The 24,188-nt window shown below is 43.5% G+C and overlaps 1 protein-coding gene across 3 annotated transcripts in view; it reads left to right on the forward strand.

Annotated features, from left to right (window-relative positions):
• Positions 1 to 24,188, forward strand: part of DIP2A (DIP2 acetate--CoA ligase A) — a 138,795-nt gene that overhangs the window by 76,055 nt on the left and 38,552 nt on the right. For all 3 annotated transcript variants that reach the window (XM_086616101.1, XM_086616102.1, XM_086616103.1), the window contains 11 exons: positions 2,943 to 3,140; positions 4,728 to 4,819; positions 5,048 to 5,158; positions 5,956 to 6,079; positions 6,354 to 6,463; positions 7,264 to 7,366; positions 10,974 to 11,038; positions 11,365 to 11,458; positions 11,928 to 12,047; positions 13,477 to 13,591; positions 14,656 to 14,795. In XM_086616101.1, the coding sequence (XP_086472227.1) occupies positions 2,943 to 3,140; positions 4,728 to 4,819; positions 5,048 to 5,158; positions 5,956 to 6,079; positions 6,354 to 6,463; positions 7,264 to 7,366; positions 10,974 to 11,038; positions 11,365 to 11,458; positions 11,928 to 12,047; positions 13,477 to 13,591; positions 14,656 to 14,795 (1,272 nt within the window). The remainder of the gene's footprint in view (positions 1 to 2,942; positions 3,141 to 4,727; positions 4,820 to 5,047; positions 5,159 to 5,955; positions 6,080 to 6,353; positions 6,464 to 7,263; positions 7,367 to 10,973; positions 11,039 to 11,364; positions 11,459 to 11,927; positions 12,048 to 13,476; positions 13,592 to 14,655; positions 14,796 to 24,188) is intronic.

The raw sequence follows: 24,188 nt of genomic DNA on the forward strand, positions 1-24,188 counted from the left end.
TTATTATGATGATATTGTTTGCATACATGTTAATATCCTATTCTTGAAATCCAGAAACTGCCATTATTTTAGAGGTTCAGAGGAATTAAACACATTGCGTGCCCTGGGCAATATGTCTTATCTGTGCACTACATGAAAGGGTAGTGCTTGTACATGCTCTGCAGATATAGCTCAGCTAAAACCCACTATTTTCTTAGAGTCATAGAATCGTTTAGGCTGGAAAAGACCTTTAAGATCCAGTCCAACCGTTAACCTAGGCTTGCCAAGTCCACCATTAAACCAAGTCCACCATAAGCACCATATCTGCATATCTTTTAAACACCTCCAGGGATGGTGACTCAACCCCTTCCCTGGGCAGCCTGTTCCAATGCCTGACAACCCTTTCACTGAAGAATTTTTTCCTAATATCCAATGTAAACCTCCCCCAGTGCAACTTGAGGCTTTCTCTTGTCCTATTGCTTGACACTTGAGAGAAGAGACCAACACCCACCTCGCTACCACCTCCTTTCAGGTAGTTGTAGAGAGCGATAAGGTCTCCCCTCAGCCTCCTTTTCTCCACGCTAAACAACCCCAGTTCCCTCAGCTGCTCTTCGTAACACTTGTGCTCCAGACCCTTCACCAGCTTTGTAGCCCTTCTCTGGACAGACTCCAGCACCTCAATGTCCTCTTGTAGTGAGGGGCCCAAAACTGAACACAGGATTTGAGGTGCGGCCCCATAAGTACTGAGTACGGAGGGATGGTCACATCCCTTGTCCTGCTGGCCACACTATTGCTGTTACAAGCCAGGATGTGATTGACTGCCTTGGCCACTTGGGCACTCTGCTGGCTCATACTCAGCTGGCTGTTGACCAATACCTCCAGCTCCTTTTCCACCATGCAGCTTTCCAGCCGCTCTTTCCCAAGCCTGTAGCGTTGTGTGGGGATTTGTAAGCCTGGTGCAGGACCTGACGCTTGGCCTTGTTGAACCTCATACAGCTGGCCTCAACCCATCGATCCAGCCTGTCCAGATCCCTCTGTAGAGCCTTCCTACCCTTGAGCAGATCAACACTTCTGCCCAACTTGGTGTCATCTACAAACTTACTGAGAGTGCACTCAATCCCCTCATCCAGATGCTTGATAAAGATATTAAACAGAACTGGCCCTGATGCTGAGCCCTGGGGAACACCACTTGTGACCAGCCTGGATTTAACTCCATTCCACACAACTCTTTAGACTTAGCCATCCAGACAGTTTTTTACCCTACAAAGAATGCACCTGTCCAAGCCGTGAGCAGCCGGTTTCTCCAGGAGTATGCAGTGGGAAATGGTGTCAAAGGCTTTACTAAAGTCTAGGCAGATCACATCCACGGCTTTTCCCTCATCCATTAAGTGGGTCATCTTGTCGTAGAAAGACTTCTCTTTGCTGTATGCATGTGTCCAGAAAGAAAAGCATCTCTAACAAATGTAGAAATTGCTTAGCAATATGTAGCTGCCTTTAAATCCAGCAGCATCAGCTGGAAAAATGCATCATTTGCAGAATGATTTTTCTTCTGTTCTCGTAGTCTTAAAGAATAAATGAACATTTTGTTCACAATGTGACTTTTTGAGCAGCTGCTACTAGATTCCCTGTTCTTCTTTTTGATAATTTAAAATATGAAGTGAATGTGGTTCTAGTCTTTCGCCAAAGATTTTTCAGGCAAACTTTCATTGAGGTGCAGGTATGTCGTTGTGAAGAACAGAGGGCATCACTTTGAACTTTTAATTTTAGTTATGACATGGATTGAATCATAGAATCATAGAATGGTTTGAGTTGGAAAGGACCTCAAAGATCATCTAGTTACAACCCCCCTGCCATGGGCAGGGAAACCCTCCACTACACCAGGTTGCCCAAAGCCTCATCCAACCTGGCCTTGAACACTTCCAGGGATGAGGCATCTGCAGCTTCTCTGGGCAACTTGTTCCAGTGCCTCACCACCCTCAGAGTGAAATTTTTTTTTTCTTATATCCAGTCTAAATCTCCCCTCTTTCAGTTTAAAGCCATTGCCCCTTGTCCTATCACTACATGCCCCTGTAAAAAGTCCCTCTCCAGCCTTCCTGTGGGCCCCCTTTAAGTACTGGAAGGCTGCTATAAGATGACCCTGGAGCCTTGTCTTCTCCAGGCTGAACAGCCCCAACTCTCTCAGCCTGCCTTCATAGGAGAGGTGCTCCAGCCCTCGGATCATCTTTGTGGCCTCCTCTGGACTTGCTTCAGCAGCTCCATGTCCTTCAATTGACTGTCCTTCAGATTGACTGTTAGCTAAGTCTGACTGTGACTTTGTTTTACTGACTGGGATCAAGATACTTCACCTTCTTGAGCAGCTTGGGGCAGGATTTTAACAGCCAGCTACTCAGAGCAAATGGCATACAAACCCTGCAATGTTCCGCAACTGAGAGAGATAATCTAGAAATCCAACAAAGTATTCTGTGAGCAGTACAGTTTTAGTTGTAGGTAATCTATATCGAGCATTTCATCTGTTGGGTTTTTTAATATATGTTGTTACAGAAGCATAGTGTCGTTCTTCATCACTGGTCGAGAATTCCATGCAGCAAAAATAAGATGTCTGATTGTCACTGGAGACATTCTTAGTGATAATGCTTGTTGACTTGGTGTAGGCTTTCATTTAAATAGATGTGCAGAACAAACAGCAGAAAATGTCATCTTTCAAAGTAGAGAAAGAGAGTGAAGTAGGGATTCAAATTCTGTTCCTGTGGCCAAGTCCTTTGAATAATGTGCAGTTAGAACTCCAAAGTGATGGTAATTATTTTTTGTGAAGCCAACAGGTGATTAGGATATCATCATAAAGCAGAGGAGAAGTGATGATAGCTGTGAGGAAGGTGAGAACAGTTCGTAGAATAGTCTGTGAAGTGTAACTTGGACACTTTGTAAGGATTGACGTTTGCTGGTTTACTGTGCTCTGGTTTTAGTGCAACAGCCTGACCCAAACCAACCAAAGCCTGAAGGAAATCAAATGAATGTACTGAAGGGTGAACCCTTAGGCGTGGTAACCAACTGGCCGCCTTCCCTGCTGGCTGCCCTGCAGCGCTGGGGAACTACCCAGCCGAAAGCCCCGTGTCTGACTGCATTGGATACAACTGGGAAAGCTATTTATACACTCACCTACGGTAGGTATTGGTGATAACTGTAGGGAAGAATTAGATATTCATCATGGAATTAACAATTTGCTTTACTTAAGAGGGACTAACTATGCTCGTGACAGATACTTTGAGATTGCCTTTCAAATGCAAATTATGAATTTGTATATGAAAAACATTTTAAATAAAGTTAATGAAGGAAAAATGGATAAGCTATTGATTCGTTACAAGCGGCTATCTGTAAATGTCAAATAATTGTGGATTTTTTTTTCTTAAAAGAACACTAAAAGTAGCCTGGTATAAAATAAGAAGAAACAGATGACTAATAACACACTGTTCAGATTCCTAGAGTAGATGTTAAATTTTAGCATCTCCTTCCATATTCTTGTCGAGAAGACTTGTACTTCAGGAGCATATTAAAGATGTTATTGTCAGAAGTAAAACTTGCCTGTATCAATGAACTGTTACAGTAATTGCATTTTTTTTGGAAAATAATTGTGTCCCCCAGGACAGTTAACTGCAGCATTTCATTGCGTAGTGTGTTAGAATGTTAAAATTTCTTGTTTGCGAGTGCAGGTGAAGTATGCTTACAGGAAGGGTAACTGAGCAGCTGCATTAGTTTCATCACTTGGCAGTGGAGCTTTGAGAATTGTTAGAATATCATGTTTAGTTTTACTTTTTTTTAAAAAAAAAAAAAGAAAAAAAATTAATGAGAAGCCAAACTCTAAATTGTACTCGGACTCTGCCAAGTACACGGTGTGGCCAGTTCTATAAAGAACTGTTGATTTGATGTGGTTGTATTGTTTTACTTTTTTTTAATATATTTGGAAACTACACAGAAAAAAGCCTGTTGAAGAAATTTGAGACTGACAAACACAAAATAACTGATAGTTGCTGCATGGTCTCAAAGGATTGAGTGTGGATGTCAGTCCCTAACAAAGACCGTGTGCTAGGAAGCTGAGTTCCAGATGCTGTTTGCCACGGCGTGCTTTGGTTGCTTGCTTTGATTTACCATTTACAGTGGAGGGGTTTTACTGTTGCTCATTTTTTTATAAAGTTTTTTAGCAAAGCTCTTTTTTTTGGATGCTACAAATTAAAAATTGACTTTTATATTATGTCAAATAAGTAGTTAGATTGTAGTCTTTGTATTTAATAGCTTGGAATAATTTATTCTGAATTATTGAGAACTGTGGAGATCGCTGCTGAGCACTGAACTGGCATTCCACAGAGCCGGATATTGTGACATTTATTCCTACCCTTTTGTTTCTTAAATTTCAGTTAATTTTTTTCTAGTTCAGGATTTTTCTTTTTATCCCAAGCAGATTACTTTCTCCCTTAGGAAGGAGTCTTGTTATGTGCCTTTTGGTGTCAACCAGACTACATGTGTGTGTGCACGCATGCACTGAAGCACGGGAAGAACTCAGTAGGTTTGTGAAGTGGGATTGCATTCACAACGGCAGTGTTCACTTTTCCCCAATTACTTGCTCACGTGCCTCTTGACCCTGTTCTAATACTGCCAGCTTACCTGGTGCATGTATAAGGCACTGAGATTTTCCAATTAAATGTTAACATTTTAGTCTTTGTCTTTTAATTTTTGTATTGTCTTTTTTTTTCTAGGCAAGCTGTGGAGTCGAAGCTTGAAGTTAGCGTATACCCTGCTAAATAAGCTAACCACTAAGAACGAACCACTGCTGAAGTCTGGAGACCGGGTAGGCTCCTGTTCGAAGTGATCTCTGTGGATCAGATAGTGAGGAACAGTTTTAGCAAAAAAAAGCCTTCTAATACTATATTATCATAACATTTAGTATTTCTGTTCCTAGTTTAAATATGAACCTGAATGTTGCTGTGAAGATTTTTTTTTCCACAAATTAAAAAGCAGTCCTCCCGCATAAACGATGACAAAAAATATTTCTTGTTCTTTTAATGTATTTTTGTAGGTAGCTCTCGTATTTCCTAATAGCGATCCAGTTATGTTTATGGTGGCATTTTATGGATGTCTCCTGGCAGAACTTATTCCTGTCCCAATAGAAGTTCCACTAACAAGAAAGGTAGGCAAATACATTCAACGTTTTTATGGCTTCATAAGTAAATAAGGGATGGGGGGAATCTAAATCCTGTAGTCTTTATGTGCGACCCCTGAAAGCCTACACTTTTGCAAGTAGTGTGGTGCATCAGCTGAAGTACTAAGTGTGCATTATGTGTTTGGAAGGTGTTTAACATTTAGTTAGGGAAGGGGGGAAATAGCATGAAGCTAATAAATTAGCTATTTTGGGATATGTAACTGTAGAAATTACTTTAATTCATTATTTTTGAAAATATGTATGAAGTTATTTCTTAAAATATAACACAGAAATGCTATCTTTTCAGCTCTCACACTGAGTAATGAGAGCACAGGCAGGTGGACACACACATAGGTATTGGTAGTACGAGCATGATCCCACACACATTGAGATTATTAGGGAAGGTGTGCAATCACAGCTGAAAAGCTACAAGCTCTACTCTTCAGTGCCTCAGAAACAGCATCAGACCAGCTCTCTGTTTTACCAGAACTTATAAACGGCCGTGTTGGGTTGGAGAAGGATGCACAGCCATTGCTTTTGACACTACTTGCTACCATTGCTTGCCAGATCTACTGCCGAATCCATCTTAGTTAGCACTAAGCAAAAACTAAGCCTTTTGAGCATAGACTTCAGTCTCTTGTCTTCCATAAAAGGTCTTATGGGATAGATGTTTGGTTTTTCCTGTGATATAGATTGGCTTAAATTTTCCAAACCTGGAAAAGTTACAGTAAACTATACAAAAGCTTCCTTGTTTGTAAGCTTGCTGTAACACGGTTTCTCTGTAGGATGCTGGCAGCCAGCAGATTGGATTTCTTTTGGGCAGCTGTGGAGTAACGCTGGCTTTAACCACCGATGCCTGTCAGAAAGGCCTTCCTAAAGCTCAGACTGGTGAGGTGGTTACATTCAAAGGTATGTTTTTTAAGCAACTCAAATTTCTTTATAGGATAAAAAGTGGGTATATCCATTGCTGTTATTAGACAGGAACCTTTGAGTTTGCTTGCATGCTTCTAGCTTAAATATAAACAACAACTGCCTTCGTTGTCACGACAGTATTTAGCGCTGCTTCTTCCTGTCAGGGAGGTGATGCTGCAGCTTTTGCTTCCCTTCTGTTGTTATCTCTGTACTGGGGAAAAAAAGCTGGTTTTGGAACTGTAATGGCAGTAACTTTTCTTTTTCTTTGAAGGCTGGCCTCGTCTCATTTGGTTTGTGATTGATGGGAAGCATCTGGCAAAACCAACTAAGGACTGGCATCCACAAGTACGGGATGCCAGTGCTGAGATTGCTTATATTGAGGTGATCCAATATAATATGCCTAATTTACAGTTACCCTGTTGCAGTTTATGTCACAGCATGTTTTCTTCTCTTAATCTCGTGGTGCAATAAAAGAGATGACTATAATATTTAACTGTGTCCTGGTTTCAACTGGGACAGTTCTATTTTTAGTAGCTAGAATAGTGCTGTGTTTTGGATTTAGTATGAGAAGAACATCAATAACACACTGGTGTTTACAGTTGTTGCTAAGATCTTAAGGACTTTTCAGCTTCTCATATTTTGCCAGGTGCCACAACAAGCTGGGGGGAAGCACAGCCGGAGCAAAGGACCTGCCACTCCTGGCTTTATGATTTGAGCTTAGATTAGGGTTGAGGCAACGTCATACCCAGTACATAGATGAGAGTTAGCCGGGAAGTTTCTCTCTCGCCCACTTGGGATCTCTTTCTCTCCCTTCAGATCTCTCTTTGGGGCTCTTGCTCTTTTAGGATGGCAGTTTCAGGACTTGAACAAAAATGTTTCCCTCAAGGTTGCCAGGTGAACTGTCATTTGAGTGGTTGTGCTGAGTCAGATTGAAGATTGGGGATAATTGGCATTTTTGCATCCTGGGGGCAATTTGTTTAATTGGATTAGAGAAACAGTCACATTTCTTATTATATTAGTGTATTCTCTCAACAGAAATGTGTCTTTTATGCTAGCTTTTTTAATATTTTTTTTTTAAAGTTCACTTCATTTTTGTAGTAAAATATCCTTTCAGTTCACTACTGTAAATCTTCTAGCTTTTGTTGTTAAACTAATGCTTGTGTAAACTTTCTCTTTTTCAGTACAAAACAAGTAAAGAGGGCAGCACAGTGGGCATTACTATATCTCACGCTTCCATGCTGGCACACTGTCATGCATTGACTCAGGCATGTGGTTATTCAGAAGGTAAGCAGGATAGGTACAACTTCAAAATGATACTCATAGCTTTGAATGTTCAGACAATTTATGTTGCAAAATCACGTTTACTGTCTTAAAAGTACTTTAGATAAGCTGTTGTAGCTTTAACTGCAAAGGGAAAGACAAAATTCCTCATTCATAATTGGTGTGATATGTGAAGGAAAGTAAGAAGCCACTTGTGAAAGTATAATTAATGTGTATTAGATTTTTTTTAACCTAAGATCCTTATTAATTTTATTAAAGGGTTTGGGTTTTTCAGTCTTCATAAATGTTTTAGTCAGTGGTAAGAGCTAAACTGATTTTTCATCCTTCTGGAAACAGCTTTGCTACAAATCTGTTTTACCCTCCCTAATGCGTTTTGAACGCACTGGCCACTCTATGAAGTCATAAGGCAGCCGGTTTGAGATGGCCACATGCAGAGTCAGAGGAGCCCTTAGAGCAGAAATTGAGAGAGAGTTCTTAGACTGAGCCTAGAGGCCATTATGTTTAGCTTGGATCTCTTCGAAGAGCTTTGGATGCTGCCCGTTCCAGTTGTAGCTGCTCTAACAGTGCAGACTGGTGTGCCATGTGGACGCACTGGTGTCAGTTATGCAGCTTCTTATCTCTCAGGAGAAGGAGTTGCAGTTATTGACCAAAAAGAAGGCCCTTTGAAGTCTTGACTTGAAACCCAGTAATGACTAAGTGAAATGTTATATGCATCATAGTCCTTACAACTCTTCTACTTCGTGATTCCTAGGAATGTGACACTTGACCTTTGAAAGAAAGGCTTGATCAAGAAAGTCTGAGAGTTAACATATTAAAAAACACCCCAACTTGCTTGCCTTTACTGCTCTTGTACCTTTGATGACTCTGCCTGCCTAAATCTCAAAGTTCAAAGTCCTAGTGCAAGTTTTTTGGCCCAGTTAAGTGAACTACGTCTGTGATTCTAGATAGCTCATTTGAGGGCATGAGCAGATTGCTAATAGTTGCTAACCGTCCTCTTTTGCACTTTTTTTTCCTCCTGTCCTGTTTTCAGCAATTGGCTTATCCTTGTAGTCCTCCAAAGTCCATACAAGTAGTACGATAGGGTAAAAGAGATTTTCACAGTCAGATATCTGTACTTTTTTTAGTTATCATCTAAGACCCTCTCCCGTTTTCATATCGGAACACTGTTCCATCACAGCTGCCAACTAAAAGAACTGCGCTGGGAGTGCGAACGGTGCACCCAGCTTGTAGGTAAAGGATTGCACAGCGATTCCTGAATCCTGAAAGGATGATGGCAACCAGTTATGGATCAATGGGGTCTACATATCTTAATTTTCAGATGAATATGGGGTAGTGTTGCTAGCTGTTAACCTTTCAGCCCTTCACAGAGGATACTGAATTCTCTTGTCCTCTTGTATGTTCATTTTTCAAATTTCTATTGGCACGTGCTAGAGATGCTGTCACAAGATATTCTGGTTTCGCTGGGATAGAATCATAGAATCAGATTTCTGTTCAGAAAAGCTACATTTCTGAAGTAAGCTGCATTTTTAAGAAGACTGCAGCACCTGATTCAGGGAGAATAAAGCTGATAAGACACTTTGTTTTAATTTGTAGCCAGCTGTGGTATACAGGCATCTATAGTGATCAAGGACTTTTCGGTTTTGCTAACGACCCAGATATCCAAGAACCTGGGGGGAGCGTGGCCAGGGCAATTGACGGTTAAATTGGCAGTTGGGTATTCCATACCTTGCAACATCATGCTCACTGTAGATTGGAAAGTTTGTTGGGCACGGTCTTTCTCAATGATTGCCATCCCTGGAGGGTCTCACCTGTCATTCTGCTCCCGAGGCCTGCACTCTTCTGGGATTGCAGTTTGGGGATTTTCCTGCTCTGGGATGGTGAGCAATTACACCATGCATTATTTGTCTGTATACATTATTATCATTATTATTTTCCATTTTATTTCATTTCAATTATTAAATAATTTTTATCTCAACTCATGGGTCTTCCTTTCTTTTCCTGACTCCTCAAATGGGGAGGGGTCATTGGGTAACAGAACAGCTGGCTAGTGTTTAGCCCCGGATATGAGCTAAATGTAGACACAAGGTTTGTGTTCTGTATGGACCATACCCAGTATAAAGCTTTGCCTTCTGTTTTGTGTGTACCTTCTTGCAGCTTCACAATTTTGGCCACAGTAGTTCCTATTTTCAGAAAGGAAGGGATCTTCCTCTTAGTTAAGCATGTCATACAAAACAACATCTCCCTAGGGATTTGGATAAAGTGAGAGATTTACTTGTTTTCAGTCATTCTCTCAAAAAATATCAAAGAACTGCACCTGGCTTTGACCATATGCAGAGTTCATCTGTGCCACCATTAACCAAAAACTTTTTCCTTTGAAATCTATTTGCTGGAAGAATCTCGTGATTTGACTGGTTTTTATCCCATAATACGGTAGTATGTGCTAAAGTATCTTGGGACACACAGAATCGTAGAATGGCTGAGGTTGGAAGGGACCTCTGGAGGTCATCTGGTCCAATACCTCAGCTCAAGCAGGGCCACCCAGAGCCAGTCCCCCAGGACCATGTCCAGACAGCTTTCAGTATCTCTGAGGATGGAAACTCCACTATCTGGGCAACTTTTGCCACTGCTCGGTCACCCCTGCATAAAGTTTTTCCAAATGCACCAATTCCCAGTTCGTCTTTGGCCCTTTACTGGACTCACTTCCGTAGCTTCATCTCTCTTTTCTACTTCAGCCAGTTTTCAGTCCTCCTCCCTGTCTGCTCATCGAGCCCATACTTCTTCAGTTTTTCTATGAGGATCATACAGAGTCTGTCATAAGATGCTGTGAAACTGCTGACTGCTTTCTCCAGCAGCTCCAGTTCCATGAAGGTTGAAAAGAATTGAGAGTATGTAAGATTTGCATTTCCTTATGTACGGACTATGTGTCTCAGTGATTGGAGCTCTCAGTCACTCAGAGAATGATATGTGGCTGACTTACTGAAGTATTTTATTTACTGGGACATAGCTGTGTACATTCTGAAAACTTAAACACCTCGAAGAATAATTTCTTGTGCGTGCAGCCATCCTACATCAGTGATAAGCAAGTTTGCCTGATCAATATAAGATGTCCATCTAAAATCAGGTTTAATCTTTGATTTCAGATCTTTGATTCTATTTTTTTAAATCACATAAAGTGTTCAGATTTCTCAGAGAAGACGTTGAAGAGCGTTTAGTACAGCCATGATAATATTTCTCACTAAATTTAGTTCTTTCAAATATAGCTGAACTTTTTCAGTTCAGCTGCAAAAGTTTGCATCAAAATTAAAGTTTGTCTGCGTAGTTCATTGGCAAATGTAACAAACACATGGAAGTGGTATTGTAATGAAAACAGAGTCTTAAATACCATGTAATAATCTAGTCTATAATAATAATTTGAAGGTCATCGTTGTAAGTAAAATAAGACACTTTAAGCTTAAGCAGCCTGTTTGTTATAGACAAGAAGGCATAGCAACATGGCTTGGATTTCTTAGTGGTGTTGGAAGCTTCATAGTTGCTTTAGCAAATATTTTGAGTTCTTAAATATTCTCATAAATATGCTTCTTAAGTCTGATAGTTTTGCCTTCACTTTCAGCTGAAACATTAACAAATGTCTTGGATTTCAAAAGAGATGCAGGCCTTTGGCATGGTGTATTAACAGTGAGTATTTGAATGAATGAAATAGAACTGCAGCAAATTGCTTCTCTCAGGGGTAGAGGATTGGTTATCAGAATGAGGTCATAAATTCTCTCAAACGATTTGTATTTCAATACTTATCTTTTCCAGGATAAAGTGTTACTTTTTCAGTAACAGACTGCACAGACATAGCTTATGTTTTTACTGACTATACACATAGTTTTCACTAGCAGTTAAATTTAAGAGTTGTGCTGTAGCTGTGATGGTTTGGTTTTGTTTTTTAAGTATCGGTACATGCTGTGTATTCTTTGAGCCATTTAAAGTTTATTTTTTCAACATTTTTCTCATAGAGTGTTATGAACAGGATGCATGTCATCAGTATTCCCTATGCATTAATGAAGGTTAATCCTCTTTCCTGGATACAGAAAGTCTGCTCGTACAAAGGTAACCTTAAAGTATTTTTACTAAACCCATCTCTTTTTGGATGATTTAAAAGAAAAAAAAAAATTATTTGTATAAAATATCTGCTCTAGCTGAAGGCACTGCTGTTTTGTTCAGCTGAACTTCTTTGCCACAGCTTTAGCAACTGGGTACTTCATTTCAGTATTGTATGTACTGATAGATTCATTGATGAGAGGCGTTGATGGCTTCTTCTATTGGATCTGTTTAAAGAAACTGTTTGTCATCTCAGTATTTGAATTTATAGTAAACACTTAAATTCTGTAATCAAGTCCATCTGGAGACAGATGTGAGTATACATGTGTCATAGTTAAATATTTGGCATTTGTATTTGTTTTCTAGGTTTGTAATTTGTTCCATGGATTTACATAAATGTACAGAAATATTTATATAATTTTATAATTTGTCTTTATTTTGTTCTACACACACACCATAATTATTTTTTTATTTTCAGCCCATGTAGCGGTAGTAAAATCACGTGATATGCACTGGTCACTTTTGGCTCAGAGGGATCAGAGAGATGTCAGTCTGAGCTCTTTACGAATGTTAATAGTGGCAGATGGAGCTAATCCATGTGAGTATGGGTGCATTTTCTGAGTGTCAGTCCAAGGTGAACTAAAGCACACTAAATCACAGGACTCTGGGTCTGCACTGTAGGAGCTCAGCAGCACTGGCTATCGTTCATCTTCAGCAGAACAGACACAGCAGCAGTATTTCTTTGCCAAGGACACTGGAGCAAAACTTGCATAGAAAATGTTCTGAAGGATCTATTCTTTATATAAAGAATAGTTGGCAATGTAATTTGAAAGAGATTTTTTAAATTTTAAGTAAATCATAACGCCAGTTTCAAAGTAGTTGCTCATGTATTGCATGTAGACATAAAATCTTTGAGTTGCAGTGTGTCTGATTCTGTACGTGCCCCTAGGACTTATCTCAGTCATGTGCAAGGACATAAAAATGGGAGCAGCCACAGCCTTAACTCAAAACCATGACAACTGTTAACTAGAGTATGTGATAGGTTCTTGCCTTTTTCTGTTAGTCGTATGATGGTGGTTTACAGTAATTCGAGAAAGCAACTGGGAGGCTTTTTTTGCAAAAGGCAAGAATATACCTTAGTTGCTTAATTTTGCTGTTCTCATACACCAGAAAATCAAAAGTATTTCAAATTCCTTGGGGTTGCATGATGAGAGGTCAACAAGTCGTGATGGTGGAAGATGAAAGCTTGAAATGGTCTTGCTAAGACTATATTTCTTGTAACCACTGCTTCAGAGCTTATGCTTAGAAAGTTAGGCAGTTTGTTCTATAGTAAAATACTATTCGTATGCTAGGGATGCCACTGCTTTTTCATTGCTGTCTGCATTTCTTAGCTATATTTAGCTGCATAAATTCATTTTTTAACTTTATCTTCGTCAGTGCTGTGCTCTTATATGAATTGACATGGAATTATACCTAGGATGTAGTACAATCAGTGAAGTTTGCTGGTTTGAGATACGTGCTGCAATTCCACAGCTGTAAAATACAAAGCTTTAGGTCATGAGATATCCTCTTGCATTTTGGGCTGAGTAGGTAGAGTTCTGAACTGAAGTGAAGATATGTCAGAAGCATTTAATGTTAATTTCCAAATGCTTTGGTTCTGACTTGCGTAAGAAACACTCATATAGGAGCTATATAGGAAGCTGACAGATACAGTTACACTTAGTGACAAAGTATTCTGATCACTGGAGGACTTTCCATTATGTTTCTCACTGCCAGAGAGAGTATGCAGTTGTGAATTTCATTTGGTGTATTAGTTGTTAACCACTGGGATTTTTTTCTCCAAATCTAACGTCTAATAATAGGCTGGTGTGTCTTTTAAACAGTTTGAAAGTATATTGATTTTGTGCATGGATGCAGCCATATTTGTATAGCTGAGCTGAGAGTAAGCATGGGCATTTGAAATCCTGCAGCTCAAGCTTTCCTGCCCATGGCAAAGTTTTTCCAGTTGTGTGATTGTTCTTTTTCAGGGTCAATATCTTCCTGTGATGCATTCCTGAATGTATTTCAATCCAGAGGTTTGAGACCAGAAGTAATCTGTCCCTGTGCTAGTTCCTCAGAGGCACTGACTGTTGCTATTCGCAGGTAATTCTCTTTTCTGAGAAGTGAACTGAAGCATTTATTGACTATCAAGATGTATCTGATGTTAAAACCGTAGTCAGAAAAGACTATTACCCACATAAAGCTGCCCAAAGACCTAGACAGAGGAAGTCTGAGGCTCACAGGTATCTTCTTCACTGAAGGATGGAAGATTTTTGTTTGTTTTCTTTAAAAAGTTTAATATTTTTTAAAAGTAGTCAGCCATATGGGTTTGGTTTTTGTACTGCTTGGGAAAGCAAGGTCTCATCCTCACTGATGTTGCTGGAGAACCTTTATAAAATGCCTCAAAAATCAATTGCTTACGTACTATGTCTTGTAAGCAGGAGGCTGAAGGAAGAAAAAATATTTGTAACTGGCCTGAAAAATACCATTAAATTTCTGGAGATAGCAAAGGATGCTCTGAAAAAAGGAAATACTTAGATTTTGAGTAGACATATGGATGGCATATACTGGAATTTTTTGGCAGAGTTTGATCAAAATATGCTTTTTTGGAAAATCAATTCCAAGAAAACTTGAAACAAAAAATTTTGAGATTTTGGAGAGTACTTTCTCTGGTGGGAGAACTGACATTTCCCAACTTAAAAAAAAATAAAGAGTATTTTTTACAACAGCACCTGGAATCTTTTGTTCTATTCCATTCTGAAAGTTGAACATTTACACAAATGGGAATTGTTGGTCCTCAGTCAATTCTGCTGAATAAGAAGTGTCTCCACAAGAAGAAGCCCTCCAAACACTTTCTAATTTTTACTGGTCTTTAGAAAATTTAGCCTTCTAATGCTGATTCTTGACACTTGTTTGCCCATAATAGAACTACATCCTCTCTGTAACATTTTAGAGTGCGAGGAAGCTACGTGATGTTTTGTTCTAGCTCTTTTTTTGCCTAGTTAGAATGTATTACCAGTCTTGAACTCTTGTTTGTTTAAAATGAGAAACCATAATTTTTCATAACCTTAACAAGCCTGAGAGACTTGCACGGTGTTTTTTATGACTGATGACTGTATTGCCATTGGTCTGTTGATTCATATCTGATTTGACTTTATGTTTTTCAGACCTCCAGAACTGGGTGGGCCTCCTCCCGGAAAAGCAGTGTTATCTATGAATTGCCTGAGTTTCGGTGTGATAAGAGTGGATACAGAAGAGAAGTTGTCGGTGTTAACTGTACAGGATGTTGGTCAGATTATGCCTGGAGGTAGGAAGGCATTTCATGTACGTTTAAACATGCTCCACATGAGTTATCTTTACTGTCATACTTGTGCTGATGAATTAAGTGTCCAGTGATGAATACCTTCAAGGTAGTATGACTTGTATTTTGACGCATTACCTAAACACATGACAACATTGTTCAGTGTTTTCAGTAGAGATTAATCAATGGTAAATTTGAAGGACCACAGATTTTGGTATGGGCAGGTGCTTTTGGCTGGTCTGTGAGTTGTGTTAATGTTCAATCGTTAGCATTAGTGCTGACTGACATACAGCTATGTAATAATAAATACAGCAGAACAATAAAATATAAAGCATAGTAAAAAATACTGTCTTTCATCCAGGATGATAGTCCATGTGTTAGAATAGAATAAAATAGAATGGAATATTTCCGTTGGAAGGGACTTAAAATGATCATGTATTCCAACTGCCTGACTTCTTCAGGGCTGATCAAAAATTAAAGCATGTTATTAAGGGCATTGTCCAAATGCCTTTCAAACACTGGCAGGCTTGGGGCATTGACCACCTCTCTAGGAAGCCTGTTCCAGTGTTTGACCACCCTCTTGGTAAAGAAGTGTTTCCTAATGTCCAGCGTAAACGTCCCCTGGTGCGGCTTTGAACCATTTCCACGCATCCTGTCCTTGGATCCCAGGGAAAGGAGATCAGCGCCTGCCTTTCTACATCCCCTTCTCAGGAAGCTGTAAAGAGCAATGAGGTTGCCCCTCAGCCTCCTTTTCTCCAAACTAGACAAACCCAAAGTCCTCAGTCGCTCCTCATAGGACATGCCTTCCAGCCCTGTAACCAGCTTTATTGCCCTCCTCTGGAGGTATTCACGTACCTGGGATCAGAGAGACATGCTGGTATATAGTCTCTTTAAGAACAACAGGAGAGGAGCAGACAGTACAGGTCACATAGTAGTGAGTGTCTGCTATAGATTGCCTGACCAATCGTGGAATGGTTTGGTTTGCAAGGGACCTCAAAGATCATCTCGTTCTAACCCCCCTGCCATGGGCAGTGACACCCTCCACTACACCAGGTTGCTCAAAGCCCCATGCAGCTTGGCCTTGAACACTTCCAGGGACGAGGAAGAACAAGTGCATGAGGCCTGCAAACAGCTAGAAGCAGCCTTATGTTTGTAGGCCCTGGTCCTCATGGGGGACTTCAACCACATTGATGTGTGCTGGAGTGACAACATGACAGAGCATAAGCAAGCCACGAGATTCCTGGAGAGCATCAGTGACATTTCCTGACCCAAGTGAGAGGAACCAATGACGAGAGGATCTTTACTGATGTCCTGGTTTTAGCTGGGAGAGAGTTAGCTCTTCTTTTTAACAGCTAGAAGAGCTCCGTGTTTTGGTTTTACTCAGAGGCTCGCTCTGAGAAGAATGTTGATAGCAAGCTGATGTTTGTAGTTGGAAGTGAAACTCCAAGGACTTTTCAGTGTGCCATGTCCTGGCCGGAGTGCAGAAGCACGGTGGGATAAGGGGGGAGCATAGCCAGGACAAGGGGGACACGATTCCCCTTGTGATTTGTGGTGGAACTTAAGATTGAGGGCCAAAGTGGCCAATTAGTATTCCATATCTTGCAGTGTTATGCCCAGTATGAAAGTGAGGGACAGCCGGACAGAAGGGCTTTTGCGCTTCGGCTCTTTCGCCATTTTTGCTCTTTTGCACTTGCTGCGCTTTTGCTCTATTGCCTTTTTTCCTCTCTCTTCCAGTACTCCCACTCTCGGAGTACTCTCTCTCTCTCTCTGCCCCTCTCTATTTTGGGGCCTGGCGTTCGTCCGGGATTGCAGCTTCGGGACGAGACGGGCTGCAGATAAGAGGGGGTGGTGAGCATCTACACTGTGTATTAAACCATCTGTATTAAATTGTTCTCATCTCAACCCACAGGTTTCCCGTTTCTCCTTTAATTCTCTCCCTCATCCCTGGGGCCGGGGGAGGGTAAGTGGGCGACTGTGTAGGGGTTGGTTGCCGGAGCGGCCTAACCCACGACAGCTGAACCTCATGCTCACAAATGAGGAGCCACTTATTGGAGATGGGAAGGTTGAAGGCTACAGTGACCATGAGATAGCAGAGTTCAAGATCTAGAAAGCCTACTGTATCCTGGGCTGCATCAAAAGAAGTGTGGCCAGCAAGTTGAGGGAGGTGATTCTGCCCCTCTGCTCTGCTCTCATGAGATCCCACCCGGAATACTGCATTCAGCTCTGGTGTCCCCAACACAAGAAGGACATGGAGCTGCTGGAGCAAGTCCAGAGGAGGGCCATGAAGATGATCGAGGGCTGAAGCACCTCTCCTGTGAAGGCAGGCTGAGAGAGTTGGGGCTGTTCAGCCTGGAGAAGACAAGGCTCCAGGGTCATCTTATAGCAGCCTTCCAGTACTTAAAGGGGGCCTACAGGAAAGCTGGAGAGGGACTTTTTACAAGAGCATGTAGTGATAGGACATGGGGCAATGGCTTTAAACTGAAAGAGGGGAGATTTTGATTAGATAGAAGGAAGAAATTTTTCACTCTGAGGGTGGTGAGGCACTGGAACAAGTTGCCCAGAGAAGCTGCAGATGCCCCATCCCTGGAAGTGTTCAAGGCCAGGTTGGATGAGGCTTTGGGCAACCTGGTGTAGTGGAGCGTGTCCCTGCCCATGGCAGGGGAGTTGGAACTACATGATTTTTGAGGTCCCTTCCAACCCAAACCATTCTATGATTCTATGACAGAGCAGGACAAAAGCAAGATCACAACACTGCACTTCAGGAGAGCAGGCTTCAGCCTCTTCAGGGAACTGCCTTGTAGAGTGCCAGGGGATAAGGCCTTGGCAGGGAGAGGGGCCCAAGAAAGCTGGTTAATATTCAACGATCGCCTCCTCCAAGGTCAAGAGCAGTCCATCCCAAAGAACTGGAAGTCAGGAAAAAAATGCCAGGAGTCCTGTATGGATGAACAAGGATCTCATGGCCGAAATCATACATAATAAGGAAGTATACAGAAGGTAGAAGCAGGGGCGTAACCTGAAAGGAGCAGAGACACTATCTGAGTATGCAGAGGTGGGGCAAGGGAAGCCAAAGCCCAGCTGGAATTGATTTGAGAGGGATTTTAAAGGCAACAAGAAGGGCTTCTATAAATACATAGGTGACAAAAGGAAGACCAGGAAAAATGTGGGCCTGGTACTGAATGAGGCAGAGGACATGGAAAAGGCGGAGATACTGAATGCCTTCTTCACCTCAGTCTTTACCATCCAGGCTGGCTTTCAGAAATCACAGGCCTTGGAGACCCAGGGCAAAGTCTGGAACAAGGAAAACATACCCTTGGTAGAAGAGATGAAGTTAAGGAATACTTAAGCAAACCGCATGTGCACAGATCCATGGACCCTGATTGGATTCACCTATGAGTACTGAGAGCGCTGATTGCTGTCATTGTGAGGCCACTCTCAACAATCTTTCAATGACAATGGCGATGGGGAGAAGTTCCTGAGGACTCAAGGAAAGCAGATGTCACTTCTGTCTTTAGGAAGGTCAAGAAGGAGAACCCAGGGAACTGCAGGCTGGTCAGCCTCACCTCAAACCCTGCAAAGGTGATGGAACAACTAATTCTGAAAACCATTTTCTCAGGTACATGGAGAACAAGAAAGTAATCAGGAGTAATCAGCATGGATTAACCAAGGAGAAGTCATGCTTGACCAATCTGATCACCACCTATGATGAAGTGACTGACTTGGAAGATGAGGGAAGAGCAGTGGATATTGTCTACCTTGACTTTTGTCAGGTTTTGGACACTGTCTTCTGTTAGATCCTCATAGAAAAGCTGAAGAAGTATGGGCTTGATGAGCAGACAGGGAGGAGGACTGAAAACTGGCTGAAGGACCAGGCCCAGAGAGTGGTGACCGACAGCACGAAGTCTGGCTGGAGGCCAGTAACTGGCTGTGCAGGCTGGGACTCAGTACTGGCTCCAATTCTCTTCAGCATCTTCATTCATGATCTGGTGGAGTTCAAGATCCACGGGACGGCAAGGAAACTATACAGCAAGCTCTGTGCGCTAGACTTCAAGAAGGCGGACTTCGGCCTCTTCAAGGACCTGATGGGCAAAGTACCGTGGGAGGCGGCCCTAGAGGGACGAGGGGCCCAGGAAAGTTGGTCCACATTCAAGGAGCACCTCCTCCAAGCTCAGCAGAGGTGCATCCCGATGAAGAACAAGTCGGGCAAAAAGACCAGGAAGCCCACGTGGATGAGCAAGGAGCTCCCGGACCAACTGAAAATGAAGAGGATAGCCTATAGAGGGTGGAAGCGGAGACAGATAGCCTGGAAGGAATACAGAGAAGCTGTACGAGTGACTAGGGATCAGGTGAGGAAGGCTAAAGCCCTGAAGGAATTGAATTTGGCAAGGGATATAAAAAGCAATAAGAAATGCTTCTATAGGTATGTAGGGGACAAAAGGACGTCCAAGGAGAATGTAGGCCCCCTCCGGAAGGACACTGGTGCTCTGGTTACCCGGGACATAGAGAAGGCTGAGTTACTCAATGACTTTTTTGCCTCAGTCTTCACTGATAAAGCCTCTTGTCTTACCACCCAAGCTGTGGAAAGAACTAGCAGGGACTGTGAGGATGAACCACCGCCCACTGTACTTGAAGAGCAGGTTCGGGAACATCTGAGGAACTTGAAGGTGCACAAGTCCATGGGGCCTGATGAGATCCATCCGCGGGTCCTGAAGGAACTGGCGGATGAAGTTGCCAAGCCACTGGCCATTGTATTTGTCTGGCGAGGTCCCCAATGACTGGAAGAGAGGGAACATAACCCCCATATTTAAAAAGGGGAACAAGGAGGACCCGGGCAACTACAGGCCGGTCAGCCTCACCTCTGTGCCTGGCAAGGTCATGGAGCAGATTCTCCTGGGAACCATGCTAAGGCACATGGAGAGCAAGGAGGTGGTGGGTGACAGCCAACATGGCTTCACCAAAGGCAGATCGTGCTTGACCAACTTGGTGGCCTTTTATGATGGGGTAACAGCATCGGTGGACAAGGGTCGACCAACGGATATCATCTACCTGGACTTGTGCAAAGCTTTTGACACTGTCCTGCACAACATTCTTCTCTCTAAACTAGAGAGGCATGGGTTTGATGGATGGACCACTCGGTGGATAAGGAATTGGCTCAATGGCCACACTCAGAGAGTGGTGGTCAACGGCTCGATGTCCAAGTGGAGACCGGTCACGAGTGGCGTCCCTTAGGGGTCCATGTTGGACCTGGCCCTCTTCAACATCTTTGTCGGTGGCGTGGACAGTGGCATGGAGTGCACCCTCAGCAAGTTCACCAATGACAGCAAGCTGTGTGGTGCCGTCGACACACTGGAAGGGAGGGATGCCATCCAGAGGGACCTCAACAGGCTGGAGAGGTGGGCCCATGCCAGCCTCATGAAGTTCAACCAGGCCAAATGCAAGGTCCTACATCTGGGTCGTGGCAATCCCAGGCACAAATACAGACTGGGTGGAGAATGGATCGAGAGCAACCCTGAGGAGAAGGACTTGGGAGTACTGGTGGACGAGAAGCTCAATATGAGCTGGCAATGTGCTCTTGCGGCCCAGAAGGCCAACCGCATCCTGGGCTGCATCAAGAGGAGCGTGGCCAGCAGGTCAAGGGAGGTGATTCTCCCCCTCTACTCTGCCCTCGTGAGACCTCACCTGGAGTATTGTGTCCAGTTCTGGAGCCCCCAACATAAGAAGGACATGGACCAGTTGGAGAGGGTCCAGAGGAGGGCCACGAAGATGATAAGAGGGCTGGAACACCTTTCGTATGAGGACAGACTGAAAGAGTTGGGGCTGTTCAGCCTGGAGCTGAAGAGGAGGCTCCGGGGTGACCTTATAGCGGTCTTCCAGTACCTCAAGGGGGCCTACAAGAAAGATGGGGAGAGGCTGTTCAGGAGGGCCTGTTGTGATAGGACAAGGAGTAATGGTTTTAAAATAGAGGGAGGTAGATTCAGATTGGATATTAGGAAAAAATTTTTTACCATGAGAGTTGTAGAACACTGGAACAGGTTGCCCAGAGAGGTGGTGGATGCTCCATCCCTGGAGACGTTCAAGGCCCGGTTGGACGAGGCCCTGAGCGCCCTGATCTAGTTGGAGATATCTCTGTTCCTTGCAGGGGGGTTGGACTGGATGACCTTTGAAGGTCCCTTCCAGCCCTAACCATTCTATGATTCTATGGATGACAAGGCAGAGTGTACCCTCAGCAAATATGCAGATGATGCAAAGCTTCAGGAATGGCTGATCCCAGTGGGTTCTGCACCATCCAGAGGGACCTCGACAGGCTGAGGAATGGTCTGACAGGGGCCTCGTGAAGTTCAACAAGGAGAAATAAGAAGCCCTGCTCTGGGGAGGAACAGCTCCATGTACCACGACATGCTGGGAGCCAACTGTCTAGAGAGCAGCTTTGCAGAAAGGACCCTGGGGTTCATGGTGGCTACCAAGCTGAACACAAGTCAGCCATGTGCCCTCGTGGCAAAGGCGGCTGATGGTGCACTGGCTGCATTAGGAGATGTGTTGTCAGCAGGTGAATGGAGGTGATGGTTCTTCCCTGCACAGCACTGTTAAGGCCACAGCTGCAGCGGTGTGTCCTTTTCTGGGTCCCTAGTAGAAGAGAGAGATGGAGCTACTGAAGTGAGTCCAGTGAAGGGCCAAAGATGATCTGGGAATTGGAGCATTTGGAAAAACTTTATGCAGGGGTGACCGAGCAGTGGCAAAAGTTGCCCAGATAGTGGAGTTTCTATCCTCAGAGATACTGAAAGCTGTCTGGACATGGTCCTGGGGGACTGGCTCTTGCTGGCCCTGCTTGAGCTGAGGCATTGGACCAGATGACCTCCAGAGGTCCCTTCCAACCTCAGCCATTCTGGGAGTCCCAGACTCTGCATATCCCAGCAAACTAGTCAGTCCAGGATCAACCTCAGTTTCTTAACAACATGTTTGCAACACTGTGCTTCCTAAAGTAGGTAGATACAGGCATTGTTCCCCAGCCCATTAAGCAGATTGTAGCAAGGAGAAGGAGACTGTCTCTTCCCTGTTGCTCTCTTTTGAGGCTAGGTTGCTGAGTCATGCATTATTTGAAGAGGAGAGCACTCTGAAGAGTCTTAATAAAATTAGGGTGCCAAACCAGACCTAAGACTGTGGACCATGACTGGGATCTGTGTCCTGAAACACCACATAGTGTCCGAGAAGTGAAGATTGCAACATCGAGGTTGGTAGCGTAACATTGCCTTGGAGAGGATGAGATACAGATTTTTTGGAGTTCTCCTTACTCCTTCAAATTAACTGTGTTAGTGACCAAAGAACCTGTATCGTCCTGATCATGCCCTTGGCACCTGTGGCTTTGGTATTCTTGGTCCTGTTACAAACCTCATGCCTTTCTGAGCTGTGATTCCAAAGCCCTACTCTCTGTAGGGCATTTGCTCAAGGTAAAGATGAAGGGAAAAGCCATCTTGTGCTATTTCAGCAACCACCTCTTCCCACTACATCAAGGCCCTCATTATGACTAAGAGGATGAAGGCATCTTACCAGTCTGCTGATTTCGGCCATCGTGTAGCAAGTGGCACTGATCTTGTTTTATTTTTCTCATTACTTCCAGAAACACTTTGTAACCAATAAGGTTGGTAGTTCAGTTATTCTTACTGAACTTAAATTTATATCTAGAGCTACCAATAAAAGACTGAGCAGAAGCCTACTAGGAGAGGAGCGCTGCTGGATCTTATTCTCACTAATATGGAGGATCTGGTTGAAGCACTGAAGGTCGAGGGTAGCCTTGGTTGTAGTGTCCATGAAATGGTGGAGTTCAGGATCCCATGTGGCAGGAGGAGAATACCTAACAGAACTAGAACCCTGGACTTCAGTAGGGCCAACTTTGATCTTTTCAAACAACTGCTAGGAGAAATCCCATGGGACAGAGTACTGGAAGGTAAAGGGGCCCAAGATAGTTGGTCAGCCTTCAAGGACCTCTTCCGAGCTCAAGACCGGTGCATCCCAACAGGTAGGAAGTCAAGAAAGGGTACCAAGAGACCTGCATGGTTAAATGGGGAACTGTTGGGCAAACTTAAGTGAAAAAAGAGAGTGTACAGATCATGGAAGGAGGGGCAGGCCACTTGGGAGGAATATAGGTCTGCTGTCAGAGGATGCAGGGAGGCAACTAGGAAAGCTAAGACCTCCTTGGAATTAATCAAGAAAGGTGAAGGACAACAGAAAGGGCTTCTTCAAATAGATTGCAGAGAAAACTAACACTAGAGGCAATGTAGGCCCACTGGTGAATGAGGAGGGTGCCCTGGTGACAGAGGATAAGAAGAAGGCAGAGTTACTGAACGCCTTCTTTGCCTCAGTCTATACTGCTGGAGGCTATCCTGATGAGCCCCGGAACCCTGAGGCTCCTGAGGAAGTCAGGATAGAGGAGGAGTCTACCCTGGTTGGTGAGGACTTGGTTAGGGACCAGTTAAGCAACCTAGCCATCCATAAGTCCATGGGTCCTGATGGGATGCACCCGCGAGTGCTGAGGGAGCTGGCGGATGTCATTGTCAGGCCACTCGCCATCATCTTTGCTAAATCATGGGGAACGGGAGAGGTGCCTGAGGACTGGAAGAAAGCAAATGTCACTCCGGTCTTCAAAAAGGACAAGAAGGAAGACCCAGGTAACTATAGACTGGTCAGCCTCACCTCCATTCCTGGAAAGATAATGGAACAACTTATCCTTGGTGCTGTCTCCAGGCATATCAAGGATAAGAGGGTCATTAGGGGCAGTCAACATGACTTCACTAAGGGTAAGTCGTGCTTGACAAACCTGATAGCCTTTTATGAGGACATCACCCAGTGGGTGGATGGTGGTAGAGCAGTGGATGTGGTCTATCTTGACTTCAGTAAAGCATTTGACACAGTCTCCCACGGCATCCTCACAGCTAAACTGAGGAAGTGTGATCTGGATGGTCGGATAGTGAGGTGGATTGTGAACTGGCTGAAGAATAGAAGCCAGAGATTAGTGGTCAATGGGACAGAGTCCGGTTGGAGGCCTGTATCCAGTGGAGTCCCTCAAGGGTCCGTACTGGGACCTGTATTGTTTAACATATTCATCGATGATTTGGATGAGGAGATAGAGTACACGGTCAGCAAGTTTGCTGATGACACTAAACTGAGAGGAGTGGCTGACACACCTGAGGGCTGTGCTGCCATTCAGAGAGACCTGGACAGGCTGGAGAGTTGGGCGGGGAGAAATTTAATGAAATACAACAAGGGCAAGTGTAGAGTCTTGCATCTGGGTAAGAACAACCCCATGTACCAGTACAAGTTGGGGACTGAATTGTTGGGGAGCAGCACAGAGGAAAGGGACCTGGGGGTCCTGGTGGACAGCAGGATGACCATGAGCCAGCAATGTGC

The sequence above is a fragment of the Tauraco erythrolophus genome, chromosome 8, assembly GCF_009769465.1.
Source record: "Tauraco erythrolophus isolate bTauEry1 chromosome 8, bTauEry1.pri, whole genome shotgun sequence".
Taxonomy (NCBI): Eukaryota; Metazoa; Chordata; class Aves; order Musophagiformes; family Musophagidae; genus Tauraco; species Tauraco erythrolophus.